This window comes from Podarcis tiliguerta, assembly GCF_965153285.1.
Source record: "Podarcis tiliguerta genome assembly, chromosome: 16".
In the NCBI taxonomy this organism is placed as follows: Eukaryota; Metazoa; Chordata; class Lepidosauria; order Squamata; family Lacertidae; genus Podarcis; species Podarcis tiliguerta.
The window spans coordinates 32,447,001-32,473,225 of record NC_139549.1 but is presented as its reverse complement, the minus strand read 5'-3'; the positions used below and the strand labels follow the sequence as shown (position 1 = coordinate 32,473,225).

The 26,225-nt window shown below is 44.0% G+C and overlaps 1 protein-coding gene and 1 long non-coding RNA gene across 7 annotated transcripts in view; one reads left to right on the top strand and one right to left on the bottom strand.

The window, feature by feature from the left end:
• LOC310666810 (uncharacterized protein) overlaps positions 1 to 26,225 on the bottom strand; it is a 45,455-nt gene that overhangs the window by 5,199 nt on the left and 14,031 nt on the right. For all 5 annotated transcript variants that reach the window (XM_083418256.1, XM_083418255.1, XM_083418257.1 and 2 more), the window contains exons 2-5: positions 9,049 to 10,028; positions 2,824 to 2,875; positions 1,888 to 1,990; positions 1,599 to 1,762 (exon numbers count right to left, since the gene is read on the bottom strand). In XM_083418256.1, coding sequence (XP_083274382.1) covers positions 1,599 to 1,762; positions 1,888 to 1,990; positions 2,824 to 2,875; positions 9,049 to 9,941 — 1,212 coding nt within the window. In that variant the 5' untranslated portion in view covers positions 9,942 to 10,028. The remainder of the gene's footprint in view (positions 1 to 1,598; positions 1,763 to 1,887; positions 1,991 to 2,823; positions 2,876 to 9,048; positions 10,029 to 26,225) is intronic.
• On the top strand, positions 5,515 to 10,090 carry LOC310666904. Of its 2 annotated transcripts, none has more exons than XR_014506083.1 (2): positions 5,515 to 6,306; positions 9,010 to 10,090. It is a non-coding gene; the product is annotated as an uncharacterized lncRNA (long non-coding RNA). The 2 variants fall into 2 exon arrangements; XR_014506084.1 differs by having other exon boundaries at positions 5,515 to 6,345.

Below are 26,225 nucleotides of genomic sequence, written 5' to 3'. Positions count from 1 at the left end.
TAGCTCCTGGATATGAGGCTGAGCAGCCACATGTACTAGCAAAGGTTATGCAAATATTTTGTCCCCCTTTTTTTGGCAATCCATTAAGCGGCCAAGAATGGGTTGTATCCAATGCTAGTCCTACTCAGAATAGACACGTTGAAATTGATGGACTTTGCTAACTTGGGTTCAATAATCTCAACGGGATTATTGAGCTAGAGACAGCTCTTATTTCCTGTTCCTTAGTAATGGTAAATCATGGACAGCTGTAAAAATAGATGACTGACCTCTATAAAGAAAGACATCCTATGCTCCATTGGTGAGCCCCTTCCTCTGTTAGTGGATACTGCTGTTGGGGGATTTATCTGGTGTAGACAACAGCAACAGAGAGCAGCAGTGCCCAAACAATACCATGGGGCTGCCCTAACCACCATTTTCCACTGGAGGCATTGTGGGAAATTTAAATGGCGGCTTGATCCAGCTGCCCCTGAATGTTACGCAGAAAGGTGGTATGAAAACACAACCCCAAAAAATGTAACAGAAGACAGCTGGGTGCTGACTCTGACTATGAGCACAGTGGAATTACAAGCATGTCCCTATTTTCATCCATGAAGCATTGGGCTCCTGCCATGATCACAGCTCAGACTCACACTCCCTAGGAATCCTGGAGCCACTGTTGACCAACAGTTGCTTCTCAGTAAAAGGATTTAGATAATCTTTTTTTTTTTCTTTTCCAAATCCGCTTACAGGTTCACATTGTCTAGACAGGCATTTCAAGCGAGGGTGATCCTAGGATCTTTTTTTACTGTCAAGGTTCAAAATTTCACACCCCCATAAACATTGGCATAACATCCAGAAAAGAAAAGAACAGCAGCAACTAAGTGGAAAACAAGTACTTATTTGCGAAGTTCTGACTTGATTTAGGACAGGGAGCATGTTCCTATCCTAGGCAGTAGACTATAGTCACAATTCTACCACCAGGGAATTTGGAGAATTTATTTCAGTATTTTCCTGTATCACGAAAAGCTCACAGAATTTCATTTAAATCTGTGTCTTTTCTCTTGGTCAATGTATTTGTGTAGACATTGCCCGCCAGATGTTTTGTACTACAACCCACATCAATCCTAGCCAGCAAGGCCAATGATCAGGAATAATGGGAATTGTAGTCTACAACATCTGGAGGGCACCAAGATGGCTACACCTTTTGTGTGTGTGTGTGTGTGTGTGTGTGTGTGTGTGTTTGTGTGTAGCACAGGTTTAAAATATGTGCTGCCTTTTGTTAGAACAAAATTTAATGGTGGCTAACCCTGTGGCCCCAAAAATGTTGCTGGAGTCCCATATCCCATCAGTATGGGAAATGGGTAGGAATGATGGGAGTTGTAGTCTAACAAAATTTGAAGGTTGCAAGTTGTAGCTAAACATTGTTAAGTGGGTCCCATCTTGTATTTTGAGGTTATAGCTGTGTCCTGGCTTTTGAAAAATCTGCGAATTACTGGTTGAACATGCACATGTGAATCAAACCTTGAGACAACTGGAAGGGGGGGAAATGCTTAAAAACACAGCCCAAGATCTCATTCACTGAAAATGTCTCACTGAAAACACACCAAGGTTTTCTCTACCTGTATTCTGTAGGAGGTGAAACTTAAGCCACCAGCTCCAGGGCTGGCTGAAATAATAAACACCTCGTCGCTTCCAGACTCAGTGGTCACTGCTGACACTGAAGAAGGTATATCCTGGTCTGTTTGCCGAGGAGAGCACTCCATGCTGCCATCGTAGGAAGTGACTACAGAAAACACAAATATGTCTTATTATTATTTATAGTTTAATACCATCAGGGTGTTGCTGGTTTTGCAGCAGTACTGTTCTGTACAGAGTACCGTGGAAAAACCCTATACATTTGCTGCTTACCGGCTCCATTCCCGTCAACAGAGTGGTTGTTGTTTTCATTCTCTTGACTCGGCATCACCAGCTGCAGCTCATTGATATCAACAGCAGCATTCTGGATCCCATTCTACAACTCAAAACATTCCCAAGTCAACATCTGAGAGATCTGCATTGGCTCCCAGTACGTTTCCGAGCACAATTCAAAGTGTTGGTGCTGACCTTTAAAGCCCTAAACGGTCTTGGTCCTGTATACCTGAAGGAGCGTCTCCACCCCATCATTCTGCCCGGACACTGAGATCCAGCGCCGAGGGCCTTCTGGCTGTTCCCTCATTGTGAGAAGTAAGGTTACAGGGAACCAGGCAGAGGGCCTTCTTGGTAGTGGCACCCACCCTGTGGAACACCCTCCCTTCAGATGTGAAGGAAATAAGTACCGTATTTTTTGCTCTATAAGACTCACTTTTTCCCTCCTAAAAAGGAAGGGGAAATGTGTGTGCATCTTATGGAGCGAATGCAGGCTGCGCTGCTATCCCAGAAGCCAGAACAGCAAGAGGGATCGCTGCTTTCACTGCGCAGCGATCCCTCTTGCTGTTCTGGCTTCTGAGATTCAGAATATTTTTTTTCTTGTTTTCCTCCTCCAAAAACTAGGTGCGTCTTGTGGTCCGGTGCGTCTTATAGAGCGAAAAATATGGTAGCTATCCTATTTTTAAAAGACATCTGAAGGCAGCCCTGTTCAGGGAAGTTTTTAATATTTAACGCTGTCTTGTTTTTAATACTTGATTGGGAGCTGCCCAGAGTGGCTGGGGAAACTCAGCCAGATGGGCAGGGTATAAATGATAAATTTATTATTATTATTATTGTTGTTGTTGTTGTTACCTTCAGGGAGACAACAACAAGAATCAAAGAGAGGAAAAAACCAAGAACCTGCACAAACCACCAAGACCACAAACTATTAGCACTAACCTCTTGGTCACTGCGTGCATCCAAAGAGCTCCTTTTGGGACACAATTTCTTCCTGAATGGGTTGGGTGGGGGGAGCAGGGGAGGGAGGGGGAAAGAGGCAAGAGGAAACGTCACAAATATGTACATTTCAGCAGCCCTTGCAGCTGGAAGTTCAGCATCATCTACTAGACCAGGAGATGGGAACCTTTGACACAGGGGTTCTCTATCTGGCCTTAGAACTCTTCCCAGGCCACAACCCACCACAGGCTCTGATAATGTCTCTTGTTTGTATGGGTGGAGCATAGAGAGAGGTGTATGTTTGTAGAAGCTAGTCTACTGTACATGGATTGCTGCACCAACTTTTGCATCTGGTCCCGCCCTCCACTGGCATGTGGCTCTCAGAAGACTGTTCAGACAGGAATGTGGCCCTCACACTTGAAAAAGATCCTGCACCTCTTTCTAGGAAGAAAGACAGCCAAAAATTCAGGCTACCCACAGTGGTGTTCCCATTTTTGGAGCGGGCAAAATTGCACATTACATTCCCAGAAGTAAAATACAATGCCCAAATACAGCAACGAATTAATATGTCATGAATAAATATCTGAAAGACCTGCCTCCTTCCCTAGAAACACTCTTGGGTGCTAAGATCAGCAGAGGGTGCTTTCTTGGTAGTTCCTCCAACCTCAGAGGCACAGAGGGTCACAGCCCAGGAGAGGGCCTTCTTGGTGGCAGCCCCTAAGCTGTGGAACTCCCTCCCCACAGGGGAGGGAGCTTCATATGGCAGCTTCATTGTACAGCTTCCGGAGAATGCTGAAGATGCATCTCTTTACCCTGGCTTTCAACACGTGTCTATTTTTCAGAATACACCTTATTTTTGTAATGGTAACTTGTTTTAAATAGTTTTTAATATTGTGTTTTAATGTTGTAACTCACCCTGGGATCTTAGGGTGAAGGGTGGGTGATTAATAATAATAATAATAATAATAATAATAATAATAATAATGCAACATGCAGGCAAACAGACATGTTTTAACCTTGCATCAAAAATGTCAGCACTTGGTGTACTTCTGGGGGTAAGGATTTCAGTAATGGTGGTGCTATAACAGAAGTTCTTGTGCCACCCCCTGCTGTGTTTCCCTTGGTGATGTGTTTATGAGAAGGGCCTTTCACACAGATCTAAGGAGCTGGGCCGGCTGACACAGTGAGATTTGTTCATTTAGATACCTCTGCTCCAAGTCATTTATGTTAATTTTACTTGTTTTTATTTAACAGAACTTATGTACCACTTTCCTGCCAACCTTGCAGTTCAAAAGCACGTCAAAGTGCAAGTAGATAAATAGGTACCACTCCGGCAGGAAGGTAAACGGCGTTTCCGTGCGCTGCTCTGGTTCGCCAGAAGCGGCTTAGTCATGCCGTACGCTGGCTCCCTCGGCCAATAAAGCAAGATGAGCACCGCAACCCCAGAGTCGGCCACGACTGGACCTAATGGTCAGGGGTCCCTTTACATTTACCTATGTACCACTTAAATATCAAAACCTCTAAGCAAGTTTAGATACAACATACATTAAAATTACTGATAAAAAACACCATTAAAAACAAGTTAGGCTAAAATTTTCAGATTAAAATTAACATTAATAAAAAATATATCTACACACACACACACACATTATGAAATAAAATGACATTTTAAAATGAATGTTATATTTATACGTCTGGATATGCTTGCTTAAATAATAATAATAATTTTTAGCAAGCGCTGAGGGTAGTACAGTGCTTAATATCAAGGGGCAGGAAGTTCCAAAGTTTAGGTGCTGTCACACTGAAGGGTCAATTATGGAAGTATGGAACAGTGTTAGGTGACACTGGTAAAAGTGCCAGCTTTGATTTATAGGTCAACACCAGCACATAAAATTCAGCCTGGAAATGAACAGGCAGCTAATGAAGATCTTTCCGAGTCAGTATTAGGGGATTCCTAGTACCTGCTTCAGTCTCACAGCTGAATTCTGCACTGTTTGTAGCATCTGGACATATTATAGTTATCGCTGAGAAGTAGTGGTAGTAGAAGTGCTTTTATCTGGAGGGGGTGCGCAGGGGTACACATACCCCTAAACATTTGGTGAATCTAAGTTTGGCCCCATTGAGGGGCAGTATTTCACTATAAGTAGGAAAATGAGAATACCCCTAAACATTTTGGGGGGGGGGGAGCACTGAATAGTAGTAGTTATCTTACTCATGGAAATAACTATGCACACACAAACACACACTCATTTATTTATTCAATTGATATCCCATCCTTCCTCCCAAAGGAGCCCAAAGCAGCAAACACATGAACAGTGCAATAGCAAAAGCATGCTTAAAACATTATCTCAGCCAGGGCTGCCAGGTTCAGCCATTAAAACAGGAATGTTTTAAAATTCCTCCTGAAAGTCAGTAAGCTCCTCACCAGGGAGGACATTCCACAAATGGGGAGCCACCACCGAGAAGGCCCTATCACAGGTTAATGGCAACCATGAATTCCACCCCACAGTGGTGGCAGCACCAACAAGGCCTCACCTGCTGAGGGTCCAAGATGGTTGACAATGGTGAAAGGGACCCTTTTGGTATCTGAGTCTCAAATACACACACACACACACACACACACACACACATTCTGGGTACAGGGATACACAAGTTGTCGGCCACCAAAGATAGAGACAGTCATTGGCTCTAAACTGGTCAAGTGAGCTCCACAACCCCACAGAGTGAGGCCAGCTTGGGCTCTAAGAAATACAGCCTTACCGCGCTCCTCTTTTTTGGGTTAAGTTTAAAAACAGAGGAGGGGTGGCAGCCTTTGGGGTTGCCTGCAAGGAGCCGAGAGGGAATAACAAGCTCATTCTCTTCTGATAAGGCGGCGGGTAGCACAGTGGTTGCCGTCAGAAACGGCTCCTTGGCAGGTCAGCGCTGCAACAGAGCTTGGTTTCTGTTGCAAGGCCTCTTCATACTTCACAGCCACAGAGTGGGGCGGGAGGGGGACCCCCAAACCCTCAGGACTCTGCAGGGCACGATTCAAATTAAATAAGGTGGACGAGCCTCTTGTTCTTGGGGGCTTGGGAAAGAAGAGGGGTGAAAAACAGCCTCGCTGCTAACCCAGGCCTGGCCTCATGGCCAAAAGTAATTAGAATTATTGGCCAACCAACAACTGAGGCTTTCATTCCTTTCCCCAACCAGTAAACAAAGACAACAGTGTGGCAAAATCTTGGAGTTTCCCAGAGAGCTGAAGGGAATGAGTGTCTACAGCAGACACACACAGATACGCACACACACACACACACTCAATTAGAATAGTGCCAGGGTGCTAGATTTGGCCTGCGCCTTTCGGGCTGCCTGCAGAGGTGGGGAGCTGCTACTTTTAGCCAGCAACCGGCAGATTAAAAGCAGTAATAATAGGGATGGTAACGATAAAAAAGAATAGGAGAGATGAGGCGAGGGGTAGCCAAGTTCTGGTTCTCCCAAGGACAGGCCACGGTGAGGAGAAGGAGAAAGCAGGGCATGTTCGGAAAACAGGTTATTCGCTTTTTTTGTGCAGGCTTTTACTCCAGAAACGGTCGTCAGCTAATTTGCGATGTTGAGCTACAGAAGAGCCGAGGTTGAACGCTGCCTAGAGTCAGTTTTCAGTAACAGAGACTAATAATTAGTGTTTATGTTACAGCACTTTCCCCTCAGACACCCTACAACAGTGGTTTGGGACTTTGGGTTTTTGTTTCCCAGGTCCAGCCCAAGACATTTGGCTACCTGAGGCAAAAAAAGCAAAATGGCACCTTCCCAATTCCATATACAGTGGTACCTCGGGTTAAGTACTTAATTCATTCCAGAGGTCCATTCTTAACCTGAAACTGTTCTTAACCTGAAGCACTACTTTAGCTAATGGGGCCTCCTGCTGCCACCGTGCCACTGGAGCACGATTTCTGTTCTCATCCTGAAGCAAAGTTCTTAACCCGAGGTACTTTTACTGGGTTAGCAGAGTCTGTAACCTGAAGCGTATGTAACCCGAGGTACCACCGTACAGTGGACCCTCAGGTTATGTTACCTTCGGGTAACGTAACCCTCAGGCTGCGAACGCAGCAACCCCGAAGTGTATACTTCCGGGGTTCGCCGTGTACGCATGCGCAGAAGCGCACTATCAAACCACGTGCGTGCGCAGAAGCAGCTCCTCTTCTTACGAAATTTTCAGGGTGCGCATGGACCCCCGGAATGAATTAAATTCATATCCAGAGGGTCCACTGTACAGTCGTACCTTGGTTCTCGAACAGAATGCGTTCGACTCCCAGAACCGTTCAAAAACAAAGGCACGGCTTCTGATTGCCTGCAGGAGCGTCCTGCAGCCAATCGGAAGCCACGGAAGCTGTGCTGAATGTTCGGCTTCCGAAAATCGTTTGAAAACCAGAACACTCACTTCCAGGTTTTGATCGTTCGGGAGCCGATTTGTTCAGGAGCCAAGGCATTTGAGATCCAAGGCACAACTGTATAAAAGATGGCCCAAACTGTAGCCATCTCTTTTTTTTCAACAACAGCCATGGGACAGGGTCCTCCACCGCACCTCAGAGCAGCATGCTAGTTTAGGGGTTGCTGAGCAAGCCACATGGCTCACATGGTTCTGTCTGCTTCTCCGTCCTTTGGCATTTGCCTCCTGAAGTGGCTAATTCACTTTACCAGCCTTGTACTTTTATTAGAAGAGATTCACCAACTGGAGCCCAGTGCAAAGGACGTAAGGTTGGGTCCAGATTAAGATAGCCAGCGTGGCATCGTGGTTGCAGTGTTGGACCTAGGACCTGGGAGACCAGGGTTCGAATCCCGACTTGACCATGGAGCTCACTGGAAGACCTTGGGCCAGTCACTCGCTCTCAGCCTAACCTATCTCAGAGGGTTTTTGTGAGGATAAAATGGCGAGGGAGAGTAGTATGTATGCCACCTTGAGCTCCTTAGATAAAAGGTAGAATAAAAATGTAGGAAGAATAAATAAATGCTCTATGACATCCATGACTGATATACGGCAAAAATCACTTGGTTGTAAATTATTCCGTCTTTGCAGGCTGGGCAACAAGACACAAAGATGACATTTGGAGCTGTCCCTCAATGAAGGAAAGACTAAATTAATCGTATGAATTTCAGTCAATTTATTCAATCAATAAAATCTGCACAAATTTGCCTACAAGGAAAGAAAAAGGTCTACAGGGGGGAAAAGAGTATCCTTTTTTTGTTTTTAGACAATAGGCATAGTTCACTATGCATCATCTCTGAAGAGGTACTCTCTCTAAAATGTCTCTTCAAAGATAGTACGTGCAGGTGGTTTTTGTTTAATATAAGCACTTGTTTTTTAATTAAGAAGAACTCTACTGCCCCATTAGTCTGGGGTACCTTTTAAAGCAATTAAAATGTTTTTAATTTATTAATTTAATGAAGCAATCAGACGTAGCTTAGTAATATTCTTATCGGCTGGCATCCCTCATTGGAAGGCATCCCTCAGCGGAGAGCGATAATTCTTAAATGAAAGTTAAGGGTAGGGATCAACGAAGCACTAAATTTCAGTTCTCTGTTTCTCATTTTTCCAATCTTAAATTCAGTTCTCCACATTTCTGCAGCAATTTGCATTTTTAAAACATCTTAAAAAAAATTTGTCAGCTTGTTAGTGCAAATGTAGCCTAATAACCACATTTTTGTATCCATGCTGAGTAATATACACATGTTTACAAGCAATTTCCCCAAATATAATGCACTTTGTATGTTATTACCACTAATATATATTTTTGCACACTTTCCCCTAATATACAGTGGAACCTCGGGTTACGTACCATCTTCCTTATGATCGCTTCGGGTAACCCAGAAGTAGATGCTCCTGGTAGTGAACTTTGCCTCGGGATGTGAGCGGAAGTCGCGCGCCGGCGGCCCGGCAGCAGCGGGAGGCCCCATTAGTGAAAGCGCGCCTCAGGTTAAGAACGGTTTCAGGTTAAGAACGGACCTCTGGAACGAATTAAGTTTGTGACCGGAGGTACCACTGTATATGCAATTTTTGGTACACATTATTACCTAGCTGGAGAACTGCATCACAAAATTCAGAACAATGCAAATTTAGGGTGGCTGTGCTTTTGTTCAGATATTATTTCAGAAAGTGCAAATGCAGCAGGTCGGTCTTGAAATGTGAACTGAATTGAACTTCTTCCCCATCTCAAGTTAAGGGTTCAAAAACGAGTCAACAAGGGCAGCACCTACCTGCAAGCTATACAGAGCGAGGACAAAAGAACAAGTGCAAAGAAGACTATCCCTGCTATTATCATCAGCATCATCATATTTTCTATCCCCTCGTTTGAGTCACTCACAGCTACCAGTTCTGTATCATTCTTGTACTCAAAGAGCATCGCAAAGCCTCGCCCGCGATCCGTGGTCGTGATCAGCTCCACAATGACTTCCACCATCTTCAGAGAAGACCCAAAAGTCATGTTTTTGTTCAGCGGTGAATTTGTTCCGCAGAAGCGAGAAGAGAAGGCAGTGAGGTCAGAGACGTACAAGACATCATGGGGACAAACATCAATTGAGGACAGTGGCGTGGAGGAAGCATCTGTTGGCAAGGCCACCGTTGAAATGGTCATGTCCTCTGCAAAAGTCACATTTCCTAAATGTTGTTTAGGGCCTTCTGAATTCTCGCTTCCTCCCCTGGCAGCAAGGTGAGCAAACAGTATTTTGTCCTTCGGGTTTTGATCCCCTTGTACTCCACCCAAAATTTGTCCTGGCAAAGTGGCACTGGTAGCTCCTATTAAGGGCAGCTCACTAGGCTGAGTAACCGCTAACTCTTTGGGTCCTTGCGTTTGCTGGAAATGCTTAGACTCCTGTTTCTGAGAGGTGGCCTCTGGAAATCTATCATCATGAAGATTATAAAAATCCTTCGAGTGAGACTCTTCGAAAATTATACCCTTAGTAGGAAAGGTGGTGGGGAAGTCTGCATTTTCCTCAGTGGGGGAAAGCTCCTCGTTTGTGTTTTTTGGAAGAGAAAGGAAACCACCCCAGACATGTGGATTTTCGCTGATGCTTTCAAACACATCGAAGTCAAAAATTTCCAACATGAGGTATGTTCCAGCAGGGATAAAGAACTGCCAAATACAGTGCATGCCTGATGAGTAATTGTTTGGGAAACCAGGTGATAAAATAAGACCTCTTTCCAACAAGTTGAACTGTGCGCCGCAAGAATAGTATACCTGAAATTAAAAGGGAGGAGATTACTTCTTAGTTGCTTTGAATAAAATAAGTAACAACACTCTGTCACTGGCATTTGTTCCCACCCCTTTGCAAACTTCATCTAGCTGCCTGCCTGTGCAATGAAGAATATTTGTAAGGAATATGCCTCTGATTGCCATCGCAGGGAACTGCAAGTGTGAGAGTGCTGCTGCACTCAGGCCCTGCACATAGGCATCCCATAAACATGTGGTTGGCCACTGTGAGAACAGGGCACTGAACTAAGATGGGCTTTAACTGGCACTATTAGGCAGAGTAAGGCTTGTTAGTTTGTAAAGTGGCTGCTCCTGATAAATATATGCCCAGTGGTGGATTTGTCATTGAAATTCTACTCAATACTGATCCAGAGCAGATTCCAATGTACAGTCATACCTTGGATCTCAAACGCCTTGGCTCCTGAACAAATCGGCTCCCAAACGATCGAAACCCGGAATTGAGTGTTCCAGTTTTCGAACGATTTTGGAAGCCAAACATCCGACGGCATTGGCCTCCTGCAGCCAATCAGAAGCCGTGCTCTGGTTTTCAAACGTTTTGGAAGTCGAACGGACTTCTGGAATGGATTCCGTTTTGACTTCCGAGGTACGACTGTGTAGTTAGCAGAGTAAAAACTTAAACACGTTGTAGGATTCCCAAAGAATAGACCAGAGGCAATTGCATTTCATCCAACAGAGTTTTACTGCTACTGAAGGCAAATGGTCACAAATCCAATACATTCAGCGATTGGCACTGTCCATAAGAAATCCAGTTGCAGCAGACTTAACTTAAACTTACAATAACTTACAATAAGACTAAACCTTAACACTAAGCATATTATGTACAGAACACCACACCAGAAGGAAGAGCGATAGAAAGAGTGAAACTCAGGCTTCTTCTGGCCTTATTATTATAGTCTGCATGATCTTGACAGAAAGAGATAACAGAACCAGTTTAAACCAGCTGTACTCAGCTTATCTGAGGGAAAAACCCAAACAGCACAACCCTTCTGCTTGTTTCTTTCACACAGAGAAACTCCCAGAAGCTTCCAGAACCCTCTTGAATTAAGTAGAATAGGAAAGATCTCTACACATCAGATCGATACTCTCTGCACTAAGAAATGCAAACTGACAGGATTATGGGACTTGCCCCTATGGATCAACACACCACCTTTTGCTTTGCGTGGGATTCAACTGTATTGTGAATGGCCTAGATATGTAACTTGTTGCCTCGCTCACATTGGAGGCAGCTGCCATGTCCATAGTTTCCTTGATTAAAGGTATAATCAAGCTGGCATGCTTGTTGGGAATGTTTTTGTGTGGAGGAGCGTGCCTTAATTCTGAAGGAAGTAGGACGTGTTGACCTTCAGGTCCACGGTGATGCATGGATCTAGGGGAAATAAATCAATTCAGAAAACATCAATGCATTAACTCGAGGGATATAAATCCCGCCGCCTCCCTGCTGCCTTGAAAAGAGGAAAGTTATAAATTAATAAGGCAGTCGCTCTTATGCAGGCACCATTCATTCCCTGGCATTAATTGGGGAGGAAAGGGGATTTATTTTAAAAACAAAACTAAAAAGGATTAAGTCGTTTTTAGTCTGTTTAAACACAAAAAGGATCTTGGCAGGACAACAGACAAATCTTACAGAGTCTGTGTATAGGCACAGATGTCAAAATATTCTAGATTCCTTCTCACTAACAGGCCCTCTTTGGCTCACCCTGAAATTAAAGGCTTTGAAATACACCATAAATTAGTTCTTAAAGTCTCTCTTCCTCCCACTCCACTTTTTTCCAGTGGAAAACTTGTAAAATGAGAGATGTAGGTTTAAATTTTTTCTCACATTCCTAGAATCTAAGCAGGGCGGGGAACCTGATCTGGTTAGTGGGCCGGATACTTATCTCTCCTACCCTGGGGTTGGGGTGGGGAGGACAGAATAGGCTCACCTGCCACCATAATAACATCAGATGATGATCATAGGAACTTCAAAGCACCACATAGGGCTTGCATTGACCCTATGTGGTGCTTTGAAGCACCACAGACTAGCGGAATTGAAATCACCACCTATCAGCTGATAGGTGGTGACTTCAAGCCTGCTTCCAGCAGCGATCAGCTGTTTGATCAAGTTCCTTATGGGACAGTCATGCAGTTGAACGACTTGCATCTCTAACCACCGTGCACCTGATGCCAGCTGCAGGGCAGGTGGGTATGATTTGAGGAAATGGGCCCAACTGGGATCTATGTCGGGCCTAATTTGGCCTGTGGGATGGAGGCCCCCCACCCATATCTGGAAGGCAGGCTGTTTGGCTTTATTTGAGAAGGAATACTTTTAACTGCTGATATGAAAGGCTGCAAGGGGTGATGGAACAAAAAGAAGCAGGGAGGAAACCAGCCAAACCCAACAATCTGCTCTGTTCACAAAAAGTATATCTGAAAAGGTCACCTCAGCAGTCAATGATTTATTCATTATAGCCAGAAAGGCTGAGCAGACTCATGAATGTATTCCATCAACAAGACAAAGGAGGAGGAAATGCAAGGAAGATCAAAAGACTGCTTTAAAAAGAAAAAAAAGAAATTTAAAGCCTGAAAGAGGAGTGTCTGGAGGAGATACAGAAGGAGGGGTCAACTGATAATATTGAATTGTAAAGTGTTATTAAATATGAGAAAGGAATCTGTCCCACTGAATGTGAACAGTTTATTATGGCGGCTGTTGGCACATCTAGACTGTCACTATTTTCAGAGAGGATTCAATCACATATTGGCAAATTGAGGTTGCAAAATTATCACTGATTGCGAGGTCTTGCACAACCAACGTACTTCCCCAAAAGAACATGCCCGTCTTGTGATGGGAAAATGCAGTGGAAAGTGTGATATAACACAAAGCAGCATACTTATACTGACTAAGACCATTGGTCCATCCTGCTCAGTACTGTCTGTACTGACTGGCAACGGTTTCCCGTTTTTTTTCTCCCAGCCTCACCTGACCGATGCCAGATATTTACCTCCTTCCGGGACCTTTTGCATGCAAGGCAGATGCTGTGCCAATCAGCCATGACCCTTTCCCACTTGCTCAGCAACACATGATTATCAAACTTCCCTGTAAACAAATCATCATGCGTCCTCATTCAATAAGCAACATCATCTCATCTCCCTACAAACAAATCATGATGGAGGCTCAATAAAGTGATCATCTGAAAGCACTCAGATTTACGTAAGTCGAGACACAGATGTGAATAGTACAGGGACCGCAGTGCGATTTTGAGGGAGGAGCTTCAGGTTGAGGCCAGCATCACATCTCTTGGCTTCCATTTTGAAAACATGTGGAGAGGCTGAGGCTGCCTGATCGCGATCAGCTGGTTGTCCACAAGATGACTGACCTGTGCATGCTTATGGCTTGTTGACTGCAAATGGTGAATTGCATGCTGTAGGGGGTGGAGGAAGCAATTAACCACGACAAGAGGAGGAGAACATAAGAAGAGTCATACAGGATCCGACCAACAGCCTGCTTCCAGGGGGGCCAGTCAGATGTTTTACTTAAGTCCTCAAGTCCGTTTTTTAGACAATCACTGCATAAGGACAAGATAATGCTGGCTTGGGGCTAGCCCTACATTACTGGTGTGTGTGTTTTGGGGGTTATTGTCTGAAAGGGACCCAATAAATATATTGGGCATTTAAAAATTCAATCCCAATATATCTTTGGATCAAACACCCACCTCCATTTAACCAGCTGTGTTGTTTTTAATTATGTTTTTATTGATTTTCTCCAAACCACCCAAAAAGGATTGCCACCGTACAATAACAGAAACAACAAAATCTCGAAAGACACCCCTTCTTCCAAGAATAAAAACTGTCATGTTCTACATGATTGACATGTGTTAGGATAAAAAGAAAATGTCCTAGAATCTCTAAAATAATGTCCTAGTGTCCAGAATTAAATAGATCAAAATATTCTGTATGCTACAGGGAGTCCCTTGTTGTTCACATATGCAATAAAGAGATACTGTTCCACTACTTGTCTGTAGACTTCCCCCCCACTGCCATTTTAAACTTATATTTTAGTTTTTCGCTTAGAGCAATCTGCCAGAACTTTTACTACCAAGGCATGACAGACACTCCTCCAAATCATTCCAGTATCTAGCAATCACTAGGCTGGCGGCAACCAGCAAATGTCCAATTAAAGGCTTAAAATGTACAGACCATCTACAGAGCAGCTGTGGCCTCTGTGTCCGGAAAAATCTCAGTATAGGGTTGCATTCAATCCAATACATTTCAGAGTAGACCCGTCAAAATTAATGGACCTGACTAGCTTAGGTCTATTAATTTAAATGGGTCTATTCTGAGTTGGACTTGGCTGGATACATCCCGTATTCTAGAATGTTGTCCTGACCTTTGTTTGGCTCTCATTATACCAGCAAGTAAATGTGTATCATAATAATATATACCAAATTACTCATGTGTAGTTGTCATCCTTTGCATTTGCTGATTATAGCATGGGGTGCCATAGGGCTCTGCAGATAATTACAGAGAAATGGTGCTTTGGTCTGCGAGTCTTCAAAAGCATGAGACTGTTTGCTTGCAAGCTGGAAAAAGTCCTCCTTTCGAGAAAGCACCAAGAACTGTCTTGTTACGTGTGCGTGTGCATGTTTTTGTCTGTGCAAAATCTGGTGCCTTCTTGGTTTTCCTGATCTTTACTTAAGTGCCCATATTTATTTGGTCATTTATTTATTTTTTGCTTCAACCCTCATTCCTACAAGCTACAATTCTGGCCAAAGAAGAGACCATGTGGTGGATGGTGACTTCATGGAGTAATTGTGCAATCTGGTGAAGGCTCCTTTTTTCTGATAGTCCACAGCTGTGGTTATCTTAATGAGGCAGCTGGTCCTAGCCTTATCCTCTTACATCCCCCTTGCAGTTGCTTTTCCTTTAAACCCTGAAGAGCATTATCCACAATTTAAACTGGGGTACGCAAATCAGCAGAGCCTTGTTGTAGAAGCATCCTAGGACCAAACCACTTCTGAATGTGGGGTGAGCTAGCTCTTTTCACGAAGGGAGGTAGCTTCATAAATTAGTGGGCTATGCCATACCTTAAGTTTCTTCCCTGATGTGCTAAAGCATGGGTAGACAAACTAAGGCCGAGGGGCCAGATGCGGCCCAATCGCCTTCTCAATCTGGCCTGCGGATGGTCCGGGAATCAGGGTGTTTTTACATGAGTAGAATGTGTCCTTTTATTTTAAATGCACCTCTGGGCTATTTGTGGGGCATAGGAATTCATTCATTCCCTCCCCCCCCAAAAAAAATATAGTCCGGCCCCCCACAAGGTATTTGGGACAGTGGACTGGCCCCCTGCTGAAAAAGTTTGCTGACCCCTGTGCTAAAGTATCCTATGTGCAGGTGCTCCCCCTCCCCCCAATCTGCAAGCAGGAATAATACAGTCTGATAGAGCTGCACAGAGTGGCTGGGGCAGCCCAGTCAGATGGTTGGGGTACAAATAATAAAATTATTAAAAATTATTATTACAATATTTTGCTGACTACTTGTAGGATATGCAACACAGTGTTGCAGTATGGAGTGCTTTGGTTTCGGGTTCCAGCCATTTGATTCAATTCCAACTTGTTTTGTCATAAATCAAGGCTGTGTACACACCATGCACTTAAAGCGTCCCAAAGCATCTGCATTTTACCCCTCACAGAGCTACAACTCCCAGCCACTTCAATTATCATTAATTAATTGATATATTAATATACCACCTATTTACCAAAATGGCTTCCAAACAGTTTACAACTGTAAAAATCAATATATAATTAAAATCCACGATAAAAATCCACTAGGGCGTTAAAACATCCTTAGTTAAGCTATGCCATAAAGCAAACAGTCAAAACAAGAAAACCTGATGTTCATAAGGATGAGAGATAAAAATTTCAAGGTAAATAAGCATATTAAGGAATTAGAAATGACGTACACTGGTGGAGGGAAGTCACATAGGTGTAGTATTTATTTTTGTATTCTTTGTATTTGTTTGTACTCAAGTTTTTTGAAATAAGTGAGTATATGTTTGGTTGTATGTGCATATTAATAAACAAACAAACAGACAAACAAACCTGCTGTTCAGTTCAGGGAAATGCTTGCTTAAAGAGGTGTGTCCTCAGGAGCCAATGGAATGCCATCATCGATGGGGCATTACCAAAAACGGGGGCCACCAATGAAAATGCCAACTTTTATATTACCACAAGCCAATAATCATCAGGCAACGGCAAAACTACATGGGCTGCCTTAACAAACTACAGTTCCCAGGATTATATGAGGGGGGTGGGGTGGGAGTCATGTACTTTAAATATATGGTGTATATGCAGCCCAAAATCGGATAGGCCCTAAGGAAATCAGAGCCTTTAATGCTAGCTCATGTCGACATGTTATACTTTTGCTTGGAACTGATGTTTTATAGTGCGGAAATTGCTAACTCCCATAATCATTTACATATGGTAAAACTGCTGTTACGTAACTGGATGAGTAATTTGATTTGGGCTAAAATACATAAATAAATGCATTCCCTCCCTCCCTGTTGACTTAAGGAGTTGTGCTTTTCCACTATGGGAATTTGTTTGTTGATGCCATGGACAGCTTGTAGACAGGTGGTTCCAAGTATACTGGTACCTCAGGTTACATACGCTACAGGTTACAGACTCCACTAATCCAGAAATATTACCTTGGGTTAAAAACTTTGCTTCAGGATGAGAACAGAAATCATGCAGCGGCGGCACAGCGGCAGCAGGAAGCCCCATTAGCTAAAGTGGTGCTTCAGGTTAAGAAGAGTTTCAGGTTAAGAACAGACCTCCAGAACGAATTAAGTTCTTAACCTGAGGTACCACTGTACTCTCCAGCCATTGCTCTTCCTCTCTAAGCTGCAAGCAGGACTGCAGCTGACACATGGGGAAATTGTGCATAAAAATGAAAATATTTGTGGAAATTACACACAAAAAGACATCACATTGGGAGAAGTTGCTTGCAAAAAAAAAAAAAAATTACATTTGCCATAACAGCATATAAAATACATTCATTAAGAGAAATGTGCCCTAAGATACTGAAGAATTTTCATGGGGATTTTTTTTTTTAATGCAAAATTGCTGCAGAAAGGCAGAGAACTGAATTTAAGATTGGAAAAGCGGATGTGCAGGATGTCATTTATGTCCCATTTGTGTTTTTTAAAAAATCAGCCAATCAGGAGGGACTGAAAATTTAAAAATCCAGAACTTTATAGTTAAATGGTTAGATAGGGATTGCCTGTCACTTAGACAGGGACCTTTTCCAGAGAGACTAGGGTTAGCTCAGCAGATTAACCCTATCTGATCCCCTGAGAGGAAAGTAAAAGTCTTAGAAGAGGCTTTGAGATTGTTGCTGTTGTAGAAACACAAATAGCCATTCTAGGTGGAAGTCTTTCCTGAGACTACATTTAAGCAAGAGTGCTGCTTCAGGCTACATAGTGCTTCAGGCTATATAGTGTTTGCCTTAAACTACGTATTTGCGCCTCACATGAGTTGAAAAACCCCACTGAGTGCAAATCAATAAAAAGTCTAGTTTTGCTCCAGAAGTGCCTCCTCACTGCTTTCTGGGATAAGTGGATGCATGACATCCTTTGCTCAAGCAAAACCCCCGAGTTTAGTTTAATAAAGAAACCTTACCATAAGCACTCAAAACAGACCACTCCAGCATTGTTAATGGGAAGAGTCCGATTTTTTTAAACACTCAGAAAATCGGTCACTTTACCCAGCTCCCATCTTCAGTGAGGGAGTCTGTCATAACACACGTAAGGATTGGGGTGGTGGTAAGACATTTTTTAAGGGACGCGGGTGGCACTGTGGGTTAAAGCCTCAGCACCTAGGACTTGCCAATCGAAAGGTCGGCGGTTCGAATCCCCGCGGCGGGGTGCGCTCCCGTCGTTCGGTCCCAGTACCTGCTAACCTAGCAATTCGAAAGCACCCTCGGGTGCAAGTACATAAATAGGGACCGCTTACCAGCAGGAAGGTAAGCGGCGTTCCGTGTGCTGCGCTGGCTCGCCAGATGCAGCTTGTCACGCTGGCCATGTGACACAGAAGTGTCTTCGGACAGCGCTGGCTCCCGGCCTTTAGAGTGAGATGAGCGCACAACCCTAGAGTCTGGCAAGACTGGCCCGTACGGGCAGGGGTACCTTTACCTTAAGACATTTTTAAAAATTAATTAATTAATTAATTAAAACACAGAGCACCACCCCTGACGCCACGATCCTGGTGGGGCGCCATCGCGGCTGCCCCCTGCATACTGGGTGCCACACCCCCGCAGGCGGTGCACCATGCCCCCAGGACACGCGCCACGCCCTCCGGGATGTGCACCAGCCACGGCCACGCCTGATCTCTCCCCCCCAGTGCCGGAGCATGAAGCTCCGCCACTGTTGTTGATCTACCTTGCCAGGCCTGCTCTGAAAACTAAAGGATAGTGTGTCCAATAATATGGGACTATAATGACTATCCCCCATGATAGATTGGGCAAAAGATGCGGGACATAACATAATGTCTGAAGACCGGGAAAGGTTGTGCAGGAAAGGGGTCAAGTTCACTGCATGTATGGTGTTAAAGGAAAATGTTATGAAAATGATGTATAGATGGTACTTAACCCCTGTAAAATTAGCAAAGATTTATCACAATAGTGATAATCTATGTTGGAAATGTAAAGAAAAAGAAGGTACCTTCTATCATATGTGGTGGACCTGCCCCAAGGTGAAAGACTTCTGGGAGAAGATTTATAATGAACTGAAAAAAATGTTGAAATATACATTTATTAAGAAACCAGAAGCCTTTCTTCTTGGAATAATAGGTCTGGAATTGCCCAAGAAAGATGCTAGATTGTTTTTGTATGCCACAACTGCTGCTAGGATTTTGCTGGCCAAGAATTGGAAAACACAAGAAGAATATGAAAAAAAAAGAAAGATATTAACGGAGTAAGTAAATTTTATGAGAAATTAGTTTTGGAAAACTGCTACAATTATATACACTGAAACTCAGCCAGGGGGATTCGAGGAAGTCACTTAACAATGTTAACAAAAGCGGAACTATTACAGTTAGGATTTATGTTTGTTTGTTTGTTTGTTTGTTTGTGTTGTTATTAATCTGGAAAATCAATTGAAAAAATTGGGGGGGGGGGACCACATAATGACTATCCCCCTTCATGGATCACTGCCTTGTCTTGGCGAAGGGGCTTGAATAACTCAGAGAAGCTATGAGCTATGCCGTGCAGGGCCACCCAAGATGGACAGGTCATAGCCGAGAGTTTAGACTAAATGTGATCCACCTAGAGAAGGAACTGGCAGTCCATTCCAGTATTTTGCCAAGAAAACTCCATGGACATAAAAAAGGAGCAGCTTTGAGAAGTGAGAGTTTCCAAGGCATGCTCTGGTTCATGGGGTCACGGAGAGTCGGACACGACTAAAATAACTAAACAACAACAACAACGACTATCAGACACGAGTGGCATTTGCCAACTCTGCATTAAATAATTAAAATGATGAAACTAGATACCCATAATTATACTGCAACTGCAGAAAAGCCCTTGACACTGCTGGATTTACCTTGCTTGAGATAATGGTGTGGGAGTGAGATAATCGCCTTGAGCAGCTCATTATACAAAAGCATCCTAGTATCTCCACCAACATCATCCTGCCCACACCCTAACATTCGGTGGAAAGGGCCTTAATAACGTAAGAAGAGGCTGCTGGGTCAATCTAGACCAGAATCTTGGACACATGTACAGCACATTTGAGGTTATCCAATCGGGAGGTTATCAGAGCAGAGATTACTGACGTCGGTTTATCCCTTTCCAGAAATAATCTTTTCGCCACTTTCTTGATGTTTCAATTGTACATTGTTGTTGTTTAGTCGTTTAGTCGTGTCCAACTCTTCGTGACCCCATGGACCAGAGCACGCCAGGCACTCCTGTCTTCCACTGCCTCCCGCAGTTTGGTCAAACTCGTGTTCGTAGCTTCGAGAACACTGTCCAACCATCTCGTCCCCTGTTGTCCCCTTCTCCTTGTGCCCTCAATCTTTCCAGCATCAGGGTCTTTTCCAGGGAGTCTTCTCTTCTCATGAGGTAGCCAAAGTATTGGAGCCTTAGCTTCAGGATCTGACCTTCCAGTGAGCACTCAGGGCTGATTTCCTTCAGAATGGATAGGTTTGTTCTTCTTGCAGTCCATGGGACTTTCAAGAGTCTCCTCCAGCATCTTAATTCAAAAGCATCAATTCTTCGGCGATCAGCCTTCTTTACAGTCCAGCTCTCACTTCCATACATCACTACTGGGAAAACCATAGCTTTAACTATACGGACCTTCAATGGTACATGGGAATGGATATTTGCAGAGGATGAGCAAAAGGGTCAAGAATTCGGGGACAAAATAAAGCCATTTGATGGGATGTTTTAAGCAAAGTGAGAAAAAGGATTTTGGGGATGGGGTAAAGTAGCTTGTTGACAGCTCCTTCTCCTAAACCAAATAAGAAATTCCAGAATGAGTTCACATCCAAACTTTGGCCTCTGGGAAGTTAAATTCCACACTCAAAAAATAATCCTATGAGGTTGGGTTGAGCTCTATAGGAGAAAGTTTCTTTCCATCCTTCCTAGCCTGGACAGAATGAGTGGAGTTGGCTAATTTTGCAGAGCTGAATTGGCTTCTCATTCCTTTTGAAAAAAAGTTATTTGTTTTAAACCCAAAGATGAAAACAGCTTGGAATTTTGTTTTCCAACACTACAAAGCAAATCTCCTTTTATGCAAACTCGTAGGATGTTCCACATGTTGGATGTCTGTGCTGCAGAAAGCCATATGAGGTTGAAAGCAATCCATATGTGGAAGAACAGCATGCGGACAAATCTCTCCCACCACTCACTTCAGTCTGTGGACCTCCCAGAATGTCCCCCAGCCTTGAAGCAGTTCCATACACTCCCCCTCCCTGTCCCAATTATAATGCTAAGTGATTCTCACTTTCCCGAAGTCCAGGGATACTGGCACTAAATTAGTTTGGATGAGACAGTACTAGAATCTCTGTAATACTACGGGTGGAGAGAAATTCGTTTCACTTTGCATTGAAAGGTGAACCTACCTAATTTGTGCTTTCTTAAACAATAGAAGAACTGAAATGCACCCATCCTTCAAAACTTGCACTCCTCTGAATTTTGCAATGCAGTTCTCCAGCCAAGTACAGTGGACGCTCAGGTTGTGAACGTGATCCGTGCTGGATGCACGTCCGCAACCCACAGCATTCGCAACCCGTGTCTGTGTGTCTGCGCACGCATGGGTTGCGATTCGGCACTTCTGCGCATGCACAAAGTGCAATTTAGCGCTTCTATGCATGCGCGACTGTCAAAACCCAGAAGTACCCGTTCTGGTACTTCCAGATTTCGGCGGTCTGCAACCTGAAAAAAACTCAACCTGAAGCGGCTGTAACCCAAGGTATGACTGTAAAGGTGTACAAAAATGTAGACAGGTCAAAACCAGCACTTTGACTAGGGCCCAGAAACTAATTGGCAGCCTGGGGCGTCTTGCCCATAGAGGCAAGTGGAGCAGGGCGCCGGGGCGCGAAGTTCTGGAGGGCACCAGGGAAGAGGCAGAGGCTGGACGTGGCACCTCCTGGCATCAGCTCACTGCCCTCACCCGCCTCCGCCATGCCGCGCCGAAGCAGTGCGGTGCCCGGAGCCTCCACCTCTTCCTCACCAGAGGAGCCGTCCTCCAGCCACTGCCCGACTCCTCCGGCCCAGTAAAGCTGCCGGCAGTGCCGTAAAAAGGTTGGAAACTCTGGGAAATAGGGGGGGAGGCGCCGGAGGGATCTTTGCAGCATGGCGCCGGATATACTAAAGATGGCCCTGTGGCAGCCAGTATAATCGGGACCAGGATCAATGTAATATCTTCAAACCATCTTGGGCCCCGAAATCTGCCAACTGCTTCTAGCTAATCTCTTGATGCCTCTCACTTGCTGAAGGGTGTCCTATTCCAAAGAGGCAGAGATTGCAGGTCATTAAGGAAAATATCCCGTTCTTTTGTCAAAAGCATCTGGTAACACTTTAAGCAAAAGCATTCTGGGTTCTTCCAGACACTCTTTTTTAAAAAAATAAATAAATTGTGCATTCATGGTTATTTGTGGTTACGATGATATCAAGGCAGTTATACACAATGTGGGAGGTGCTGTGGTCTAAACCACGGAGCCTCTTGGGCTTGCTGATCAGAAGGTTGGTTGGTTTGAATCCCCTCGACGGGGTGAGCTCCCGTTGCTCTGTCCCAGCTCCTGCCAACCTAGCAGTTCGAAAGCACACCAGTGCAAGTAGATAAATAGGTACCGCTGCGACAGGAAGATAAATGGTGTTTCCGTGTGCTCTGGCTTCCGTCATGGTGTTCAATTGCACCAGAAGCTGTTTAGTCCTGCTGACCCGGAAAGCTGTCTGTGGACAAAGGCCGGCTCCCTTGGCCTGAAAGCGAGATGAGCACCACAACCCCATAGTCACCTTTGACTGGACTTCACCATCCACTTTCAATACTATTTGCAGCATGATGTGTGGATGGTCCAGAATAAATCCTCGACTAATTCACTATTATCAATGACATGTTACAGAATCTCTCTCTCTCTCAACACACACACACACACACACACACACGAGTCTGGATGGGCTCAGTGACAAATTGCTTACCTCTCCACTCTTATATCCAAATCATAGCTGTCAACTTTCAGATTTGAAAATAAGGGAGCGGCAGCCTCTCCTGTCCCGGGGAGCCTTGAAAATAAGGGATCAGCAGCGTTTACAGGATAGCAGTGGGAAGCAGCGGGAAACGGCGCTGGAATAAGGGAATTTCCCATAAAAAAGGGAAGGTTGACAGTTATGATCCCAATACATCCCTGTGCCCGTGATCTTAACTGGGAGTTAGGAGTCCAGCAAGAGGGAATGGCTACCCATGCATGATACCAAAGCAACACCCTACACAGGTACTTTAAAAACAAAACAAAAAACCTACACCGAAAAGCTGAATTGGCGATTTGAAAATGATGCAAATTAGACTGTCATCTGGCTTGTTCACACAATTGAGTCACTCCCTGGATCTCGCACTCATGAAGCAGAGAACATGCAAATCAGACAGTCATTGCTAAAATTGCGACAGCTGCCCTCAAAACCTAACTTATCCAAAGGAGAAAATCGTAAAGGGGGGTTGGGGGGTGGGGGAAGATGAGGAGATTCTGGGACTATTGCTTTAATCTGGACTTCAGGAGGCAGGATGCTTGTAAATTTCACGTCATTGCCTGTGCATCACTGCAAAGCCTGGAGACCCAGCAGGGATGGGAATGAGAAAAGGGCTCTGGTTCGTCAGTCACAGGAAAGGCCAATCAGCAGAGTTGTTGTTGCAGAGTGCTCACCAGCAAGCAGTTTATTTTCCCCAAATTGTTCTGCTGTGCCAGATCCAAAGTATATTGGTCAACCCTGTATCTAAAAATACAAAAACATCACACAAATAGAGAATCATCGCCCAAGGGTAGCCCTTAACCCTGCTACCCTCATAATAATAATTTTCTTACATCTAACTGGTAAAGAATATGGGATAAATATAAAAATATATAAAGAGAGTTAAAGAATCCAGCTGTCTCTCTTCTGAAACCAGTGCTTGGTGCCCTAAGAATTGGAACTGACTTCTGTTTGTTTTTAACATCTGGAGGAAAAACAACTTCCTTAGATACAGAGATTTGGTTATTCGGGATAAGAAGCCCGATTATTAAAGAATCAAGAGCAGACTAAACCAGGAAAACCCTTAAAGCACATCCAGGTTTTCATAAACATCAAAAATCCCATGATTAATGATAATTCAAGAAGGTTAATGGGTTATGAAAAAATAATTACCAAAATGACTGTTTATTGTCAAAATCATACCATTTGGTATTGAAATATGATACAGAATTCAAGCAAATAAAGGATTTTATGATTAAACTGATGCAGAAAATAAAGGAAAGAATACCCCAATGGAAGTATGGGAAAGCTTATGGAAAAGATCGCCTTATAGAATCATAGAATCATAGAATAGAATCATAGAATCATAGAATTTTAGAGTTGGAAGGGACCCTGAGGATCATCTAGTCCAACCCCCTGCAATGCAGGAATTTGCAGCTGTCCCATACGGGGATCGAACCTGTAACCTTGGCATTATCAGCACCACACTCTAACCAACTGAGCTATCCAGGCTGTTATCTTATGTATAGCAATAAAGGGAGATAGTAACAAAGTAGTGATGTGGTTTTATCTAACCCTAGTAACAGAGAAAATACCCGGGTTTATCCTGGAAATGTCAAAAAGAAAAGGGGGGTTATTACTGTATACGGTGGGGGAGTCAGCTAGCAAAAAAATTAACACTTTTGGAAATATAAAAGGTTTTATAACAGAAATATTGCTAGACGACAACTCCAGTCTTCCATGGCCATTCGTTATACAGGTTGTGGCTGGTGGGAGTTGGAAGTTAGCAACATCAAGGATCAGGGATTGGTTAAATTGCAGGAAGCAAAGAATAGGAATAATGGACAGTTCTCCAAATGGAGAAAAGTAGAAAGTGGAGACTTCAAGGGTCAGTACTGGGACTCGTGCTTTTTAACCTGCTCATAAATGATCTAGAGCAGTGGTTCCCAGTCGGTGGTCTGCGGACCCCAGGGGTTCCCTGGCACCATTCACATAACAAAAACTACCATAGAGATAATAAAATTTTCAACAGTAGGAGGTCCATAGCTTGGCTTTTGAAAAACAGGGGGTCCACAGTACTTAGCTAATTGGGAACCTCTGTTAGAGTTAGACGTGAGGTGGCCAAACATGCTGATGACACTGAATTGTTCATGGTTGTTAAAACAAAAAGAGGTTGCAAAGAGCTCCAAGAGGACCTCTCCAAATGAAGTGAAAGGGTGGTAAAATGGCAAATGCAATTCAATGTAAGCAAGTGTAGAGTGATGCATGTTGGAGCAAAAATCGTTAGTTTCACATACACCGTGGGTAGGCAAACTAAGGCCCGGGGACCGGATCTGGCCCAACAGCCTTCTAAATCGGGTCAGCGGATGGTCCAAGAATCAGCGTGTTTTTACATGAGTAGAATCTGTCCTTTTATTTAAAATGCATCGCTGGGTTATTTGTGGGGCCTGCCTGGTGTTTTTACATGAGTAGAATGTGTGCTTTTATTTAAAATGCATCTCTGGGTTATTTGTGGGGCACAGGAATTCGTTCATCCCCCCAAAATATATATATATATATATAGTCTGCCCCCCCCAAGGTCTGAGGGACACTGAACAAGTTTGCTGACCCCTGACATACACACTCATGGGGTCTGAACTGGAGGTGACAGATCAGTAGCAAGACTTGGGGGGTCACAGTAGATGTTGACCCAACGTGCAGGGACTGTTAAAAAAAAAAAAAAGACAAATGCCATGCTAGGGATTATTTGGAAAGGAGTTGAAAATAAAATGGCCAATACTGTAATGCCATCGTACAAGTACAGTAGTACCTCTGGTTGCAAACGGGATCCATTCCAGAGCCCCATTCGCAACCTGAAAGGAACGCAACTCGTGTCTGCGCACGCGCGGGTCGCAATTCATCGCTTCTGCACACGCGCAGGACATCATTTTGTGCGTCTGCACGTGCGCGAGCGGAGTAACCCCTTCCGGGTCGCCGCGGGATGCAACCTGAAAAGGCGTAACCTGAACCGAACGTAACAAGAGGTATGACTGTATATGTTATGACCACATCTGGAGTACTGTGGACAGTTCTGGTTGCCTCACCTCAAAAGGGATATTGTCGAGTTGGAAAAGATTCAGAAAAAGGTCACCCAAATGATCAAGGAGATGGAACAACTGCCCTATAAAGGAAGGTTGCAGCGCTGGTAGGGTTGCCATATTTCAAAAAGTGAAACTCCAGGCACAAAAATTGTTGAGGGGTTGTTGTTTTTTGCAAATTTTTGAGCTATTTTTAAGGAAATTCACCAAAATCTACACTTCCGACATTTTCCTGGACATTAAAGAGATTTCCAACAGCCGAATCCTGGTAATGTCCGGGAACTTCCGGATATATGGCAATCCTAAGTGTTAGAGACTTCTTAGTTTAGAGAAAAGGTGAGTTAGAGGTAACATGATAGAAGTTTATACAGGGGTACCTCGGGTTAAGTACTTA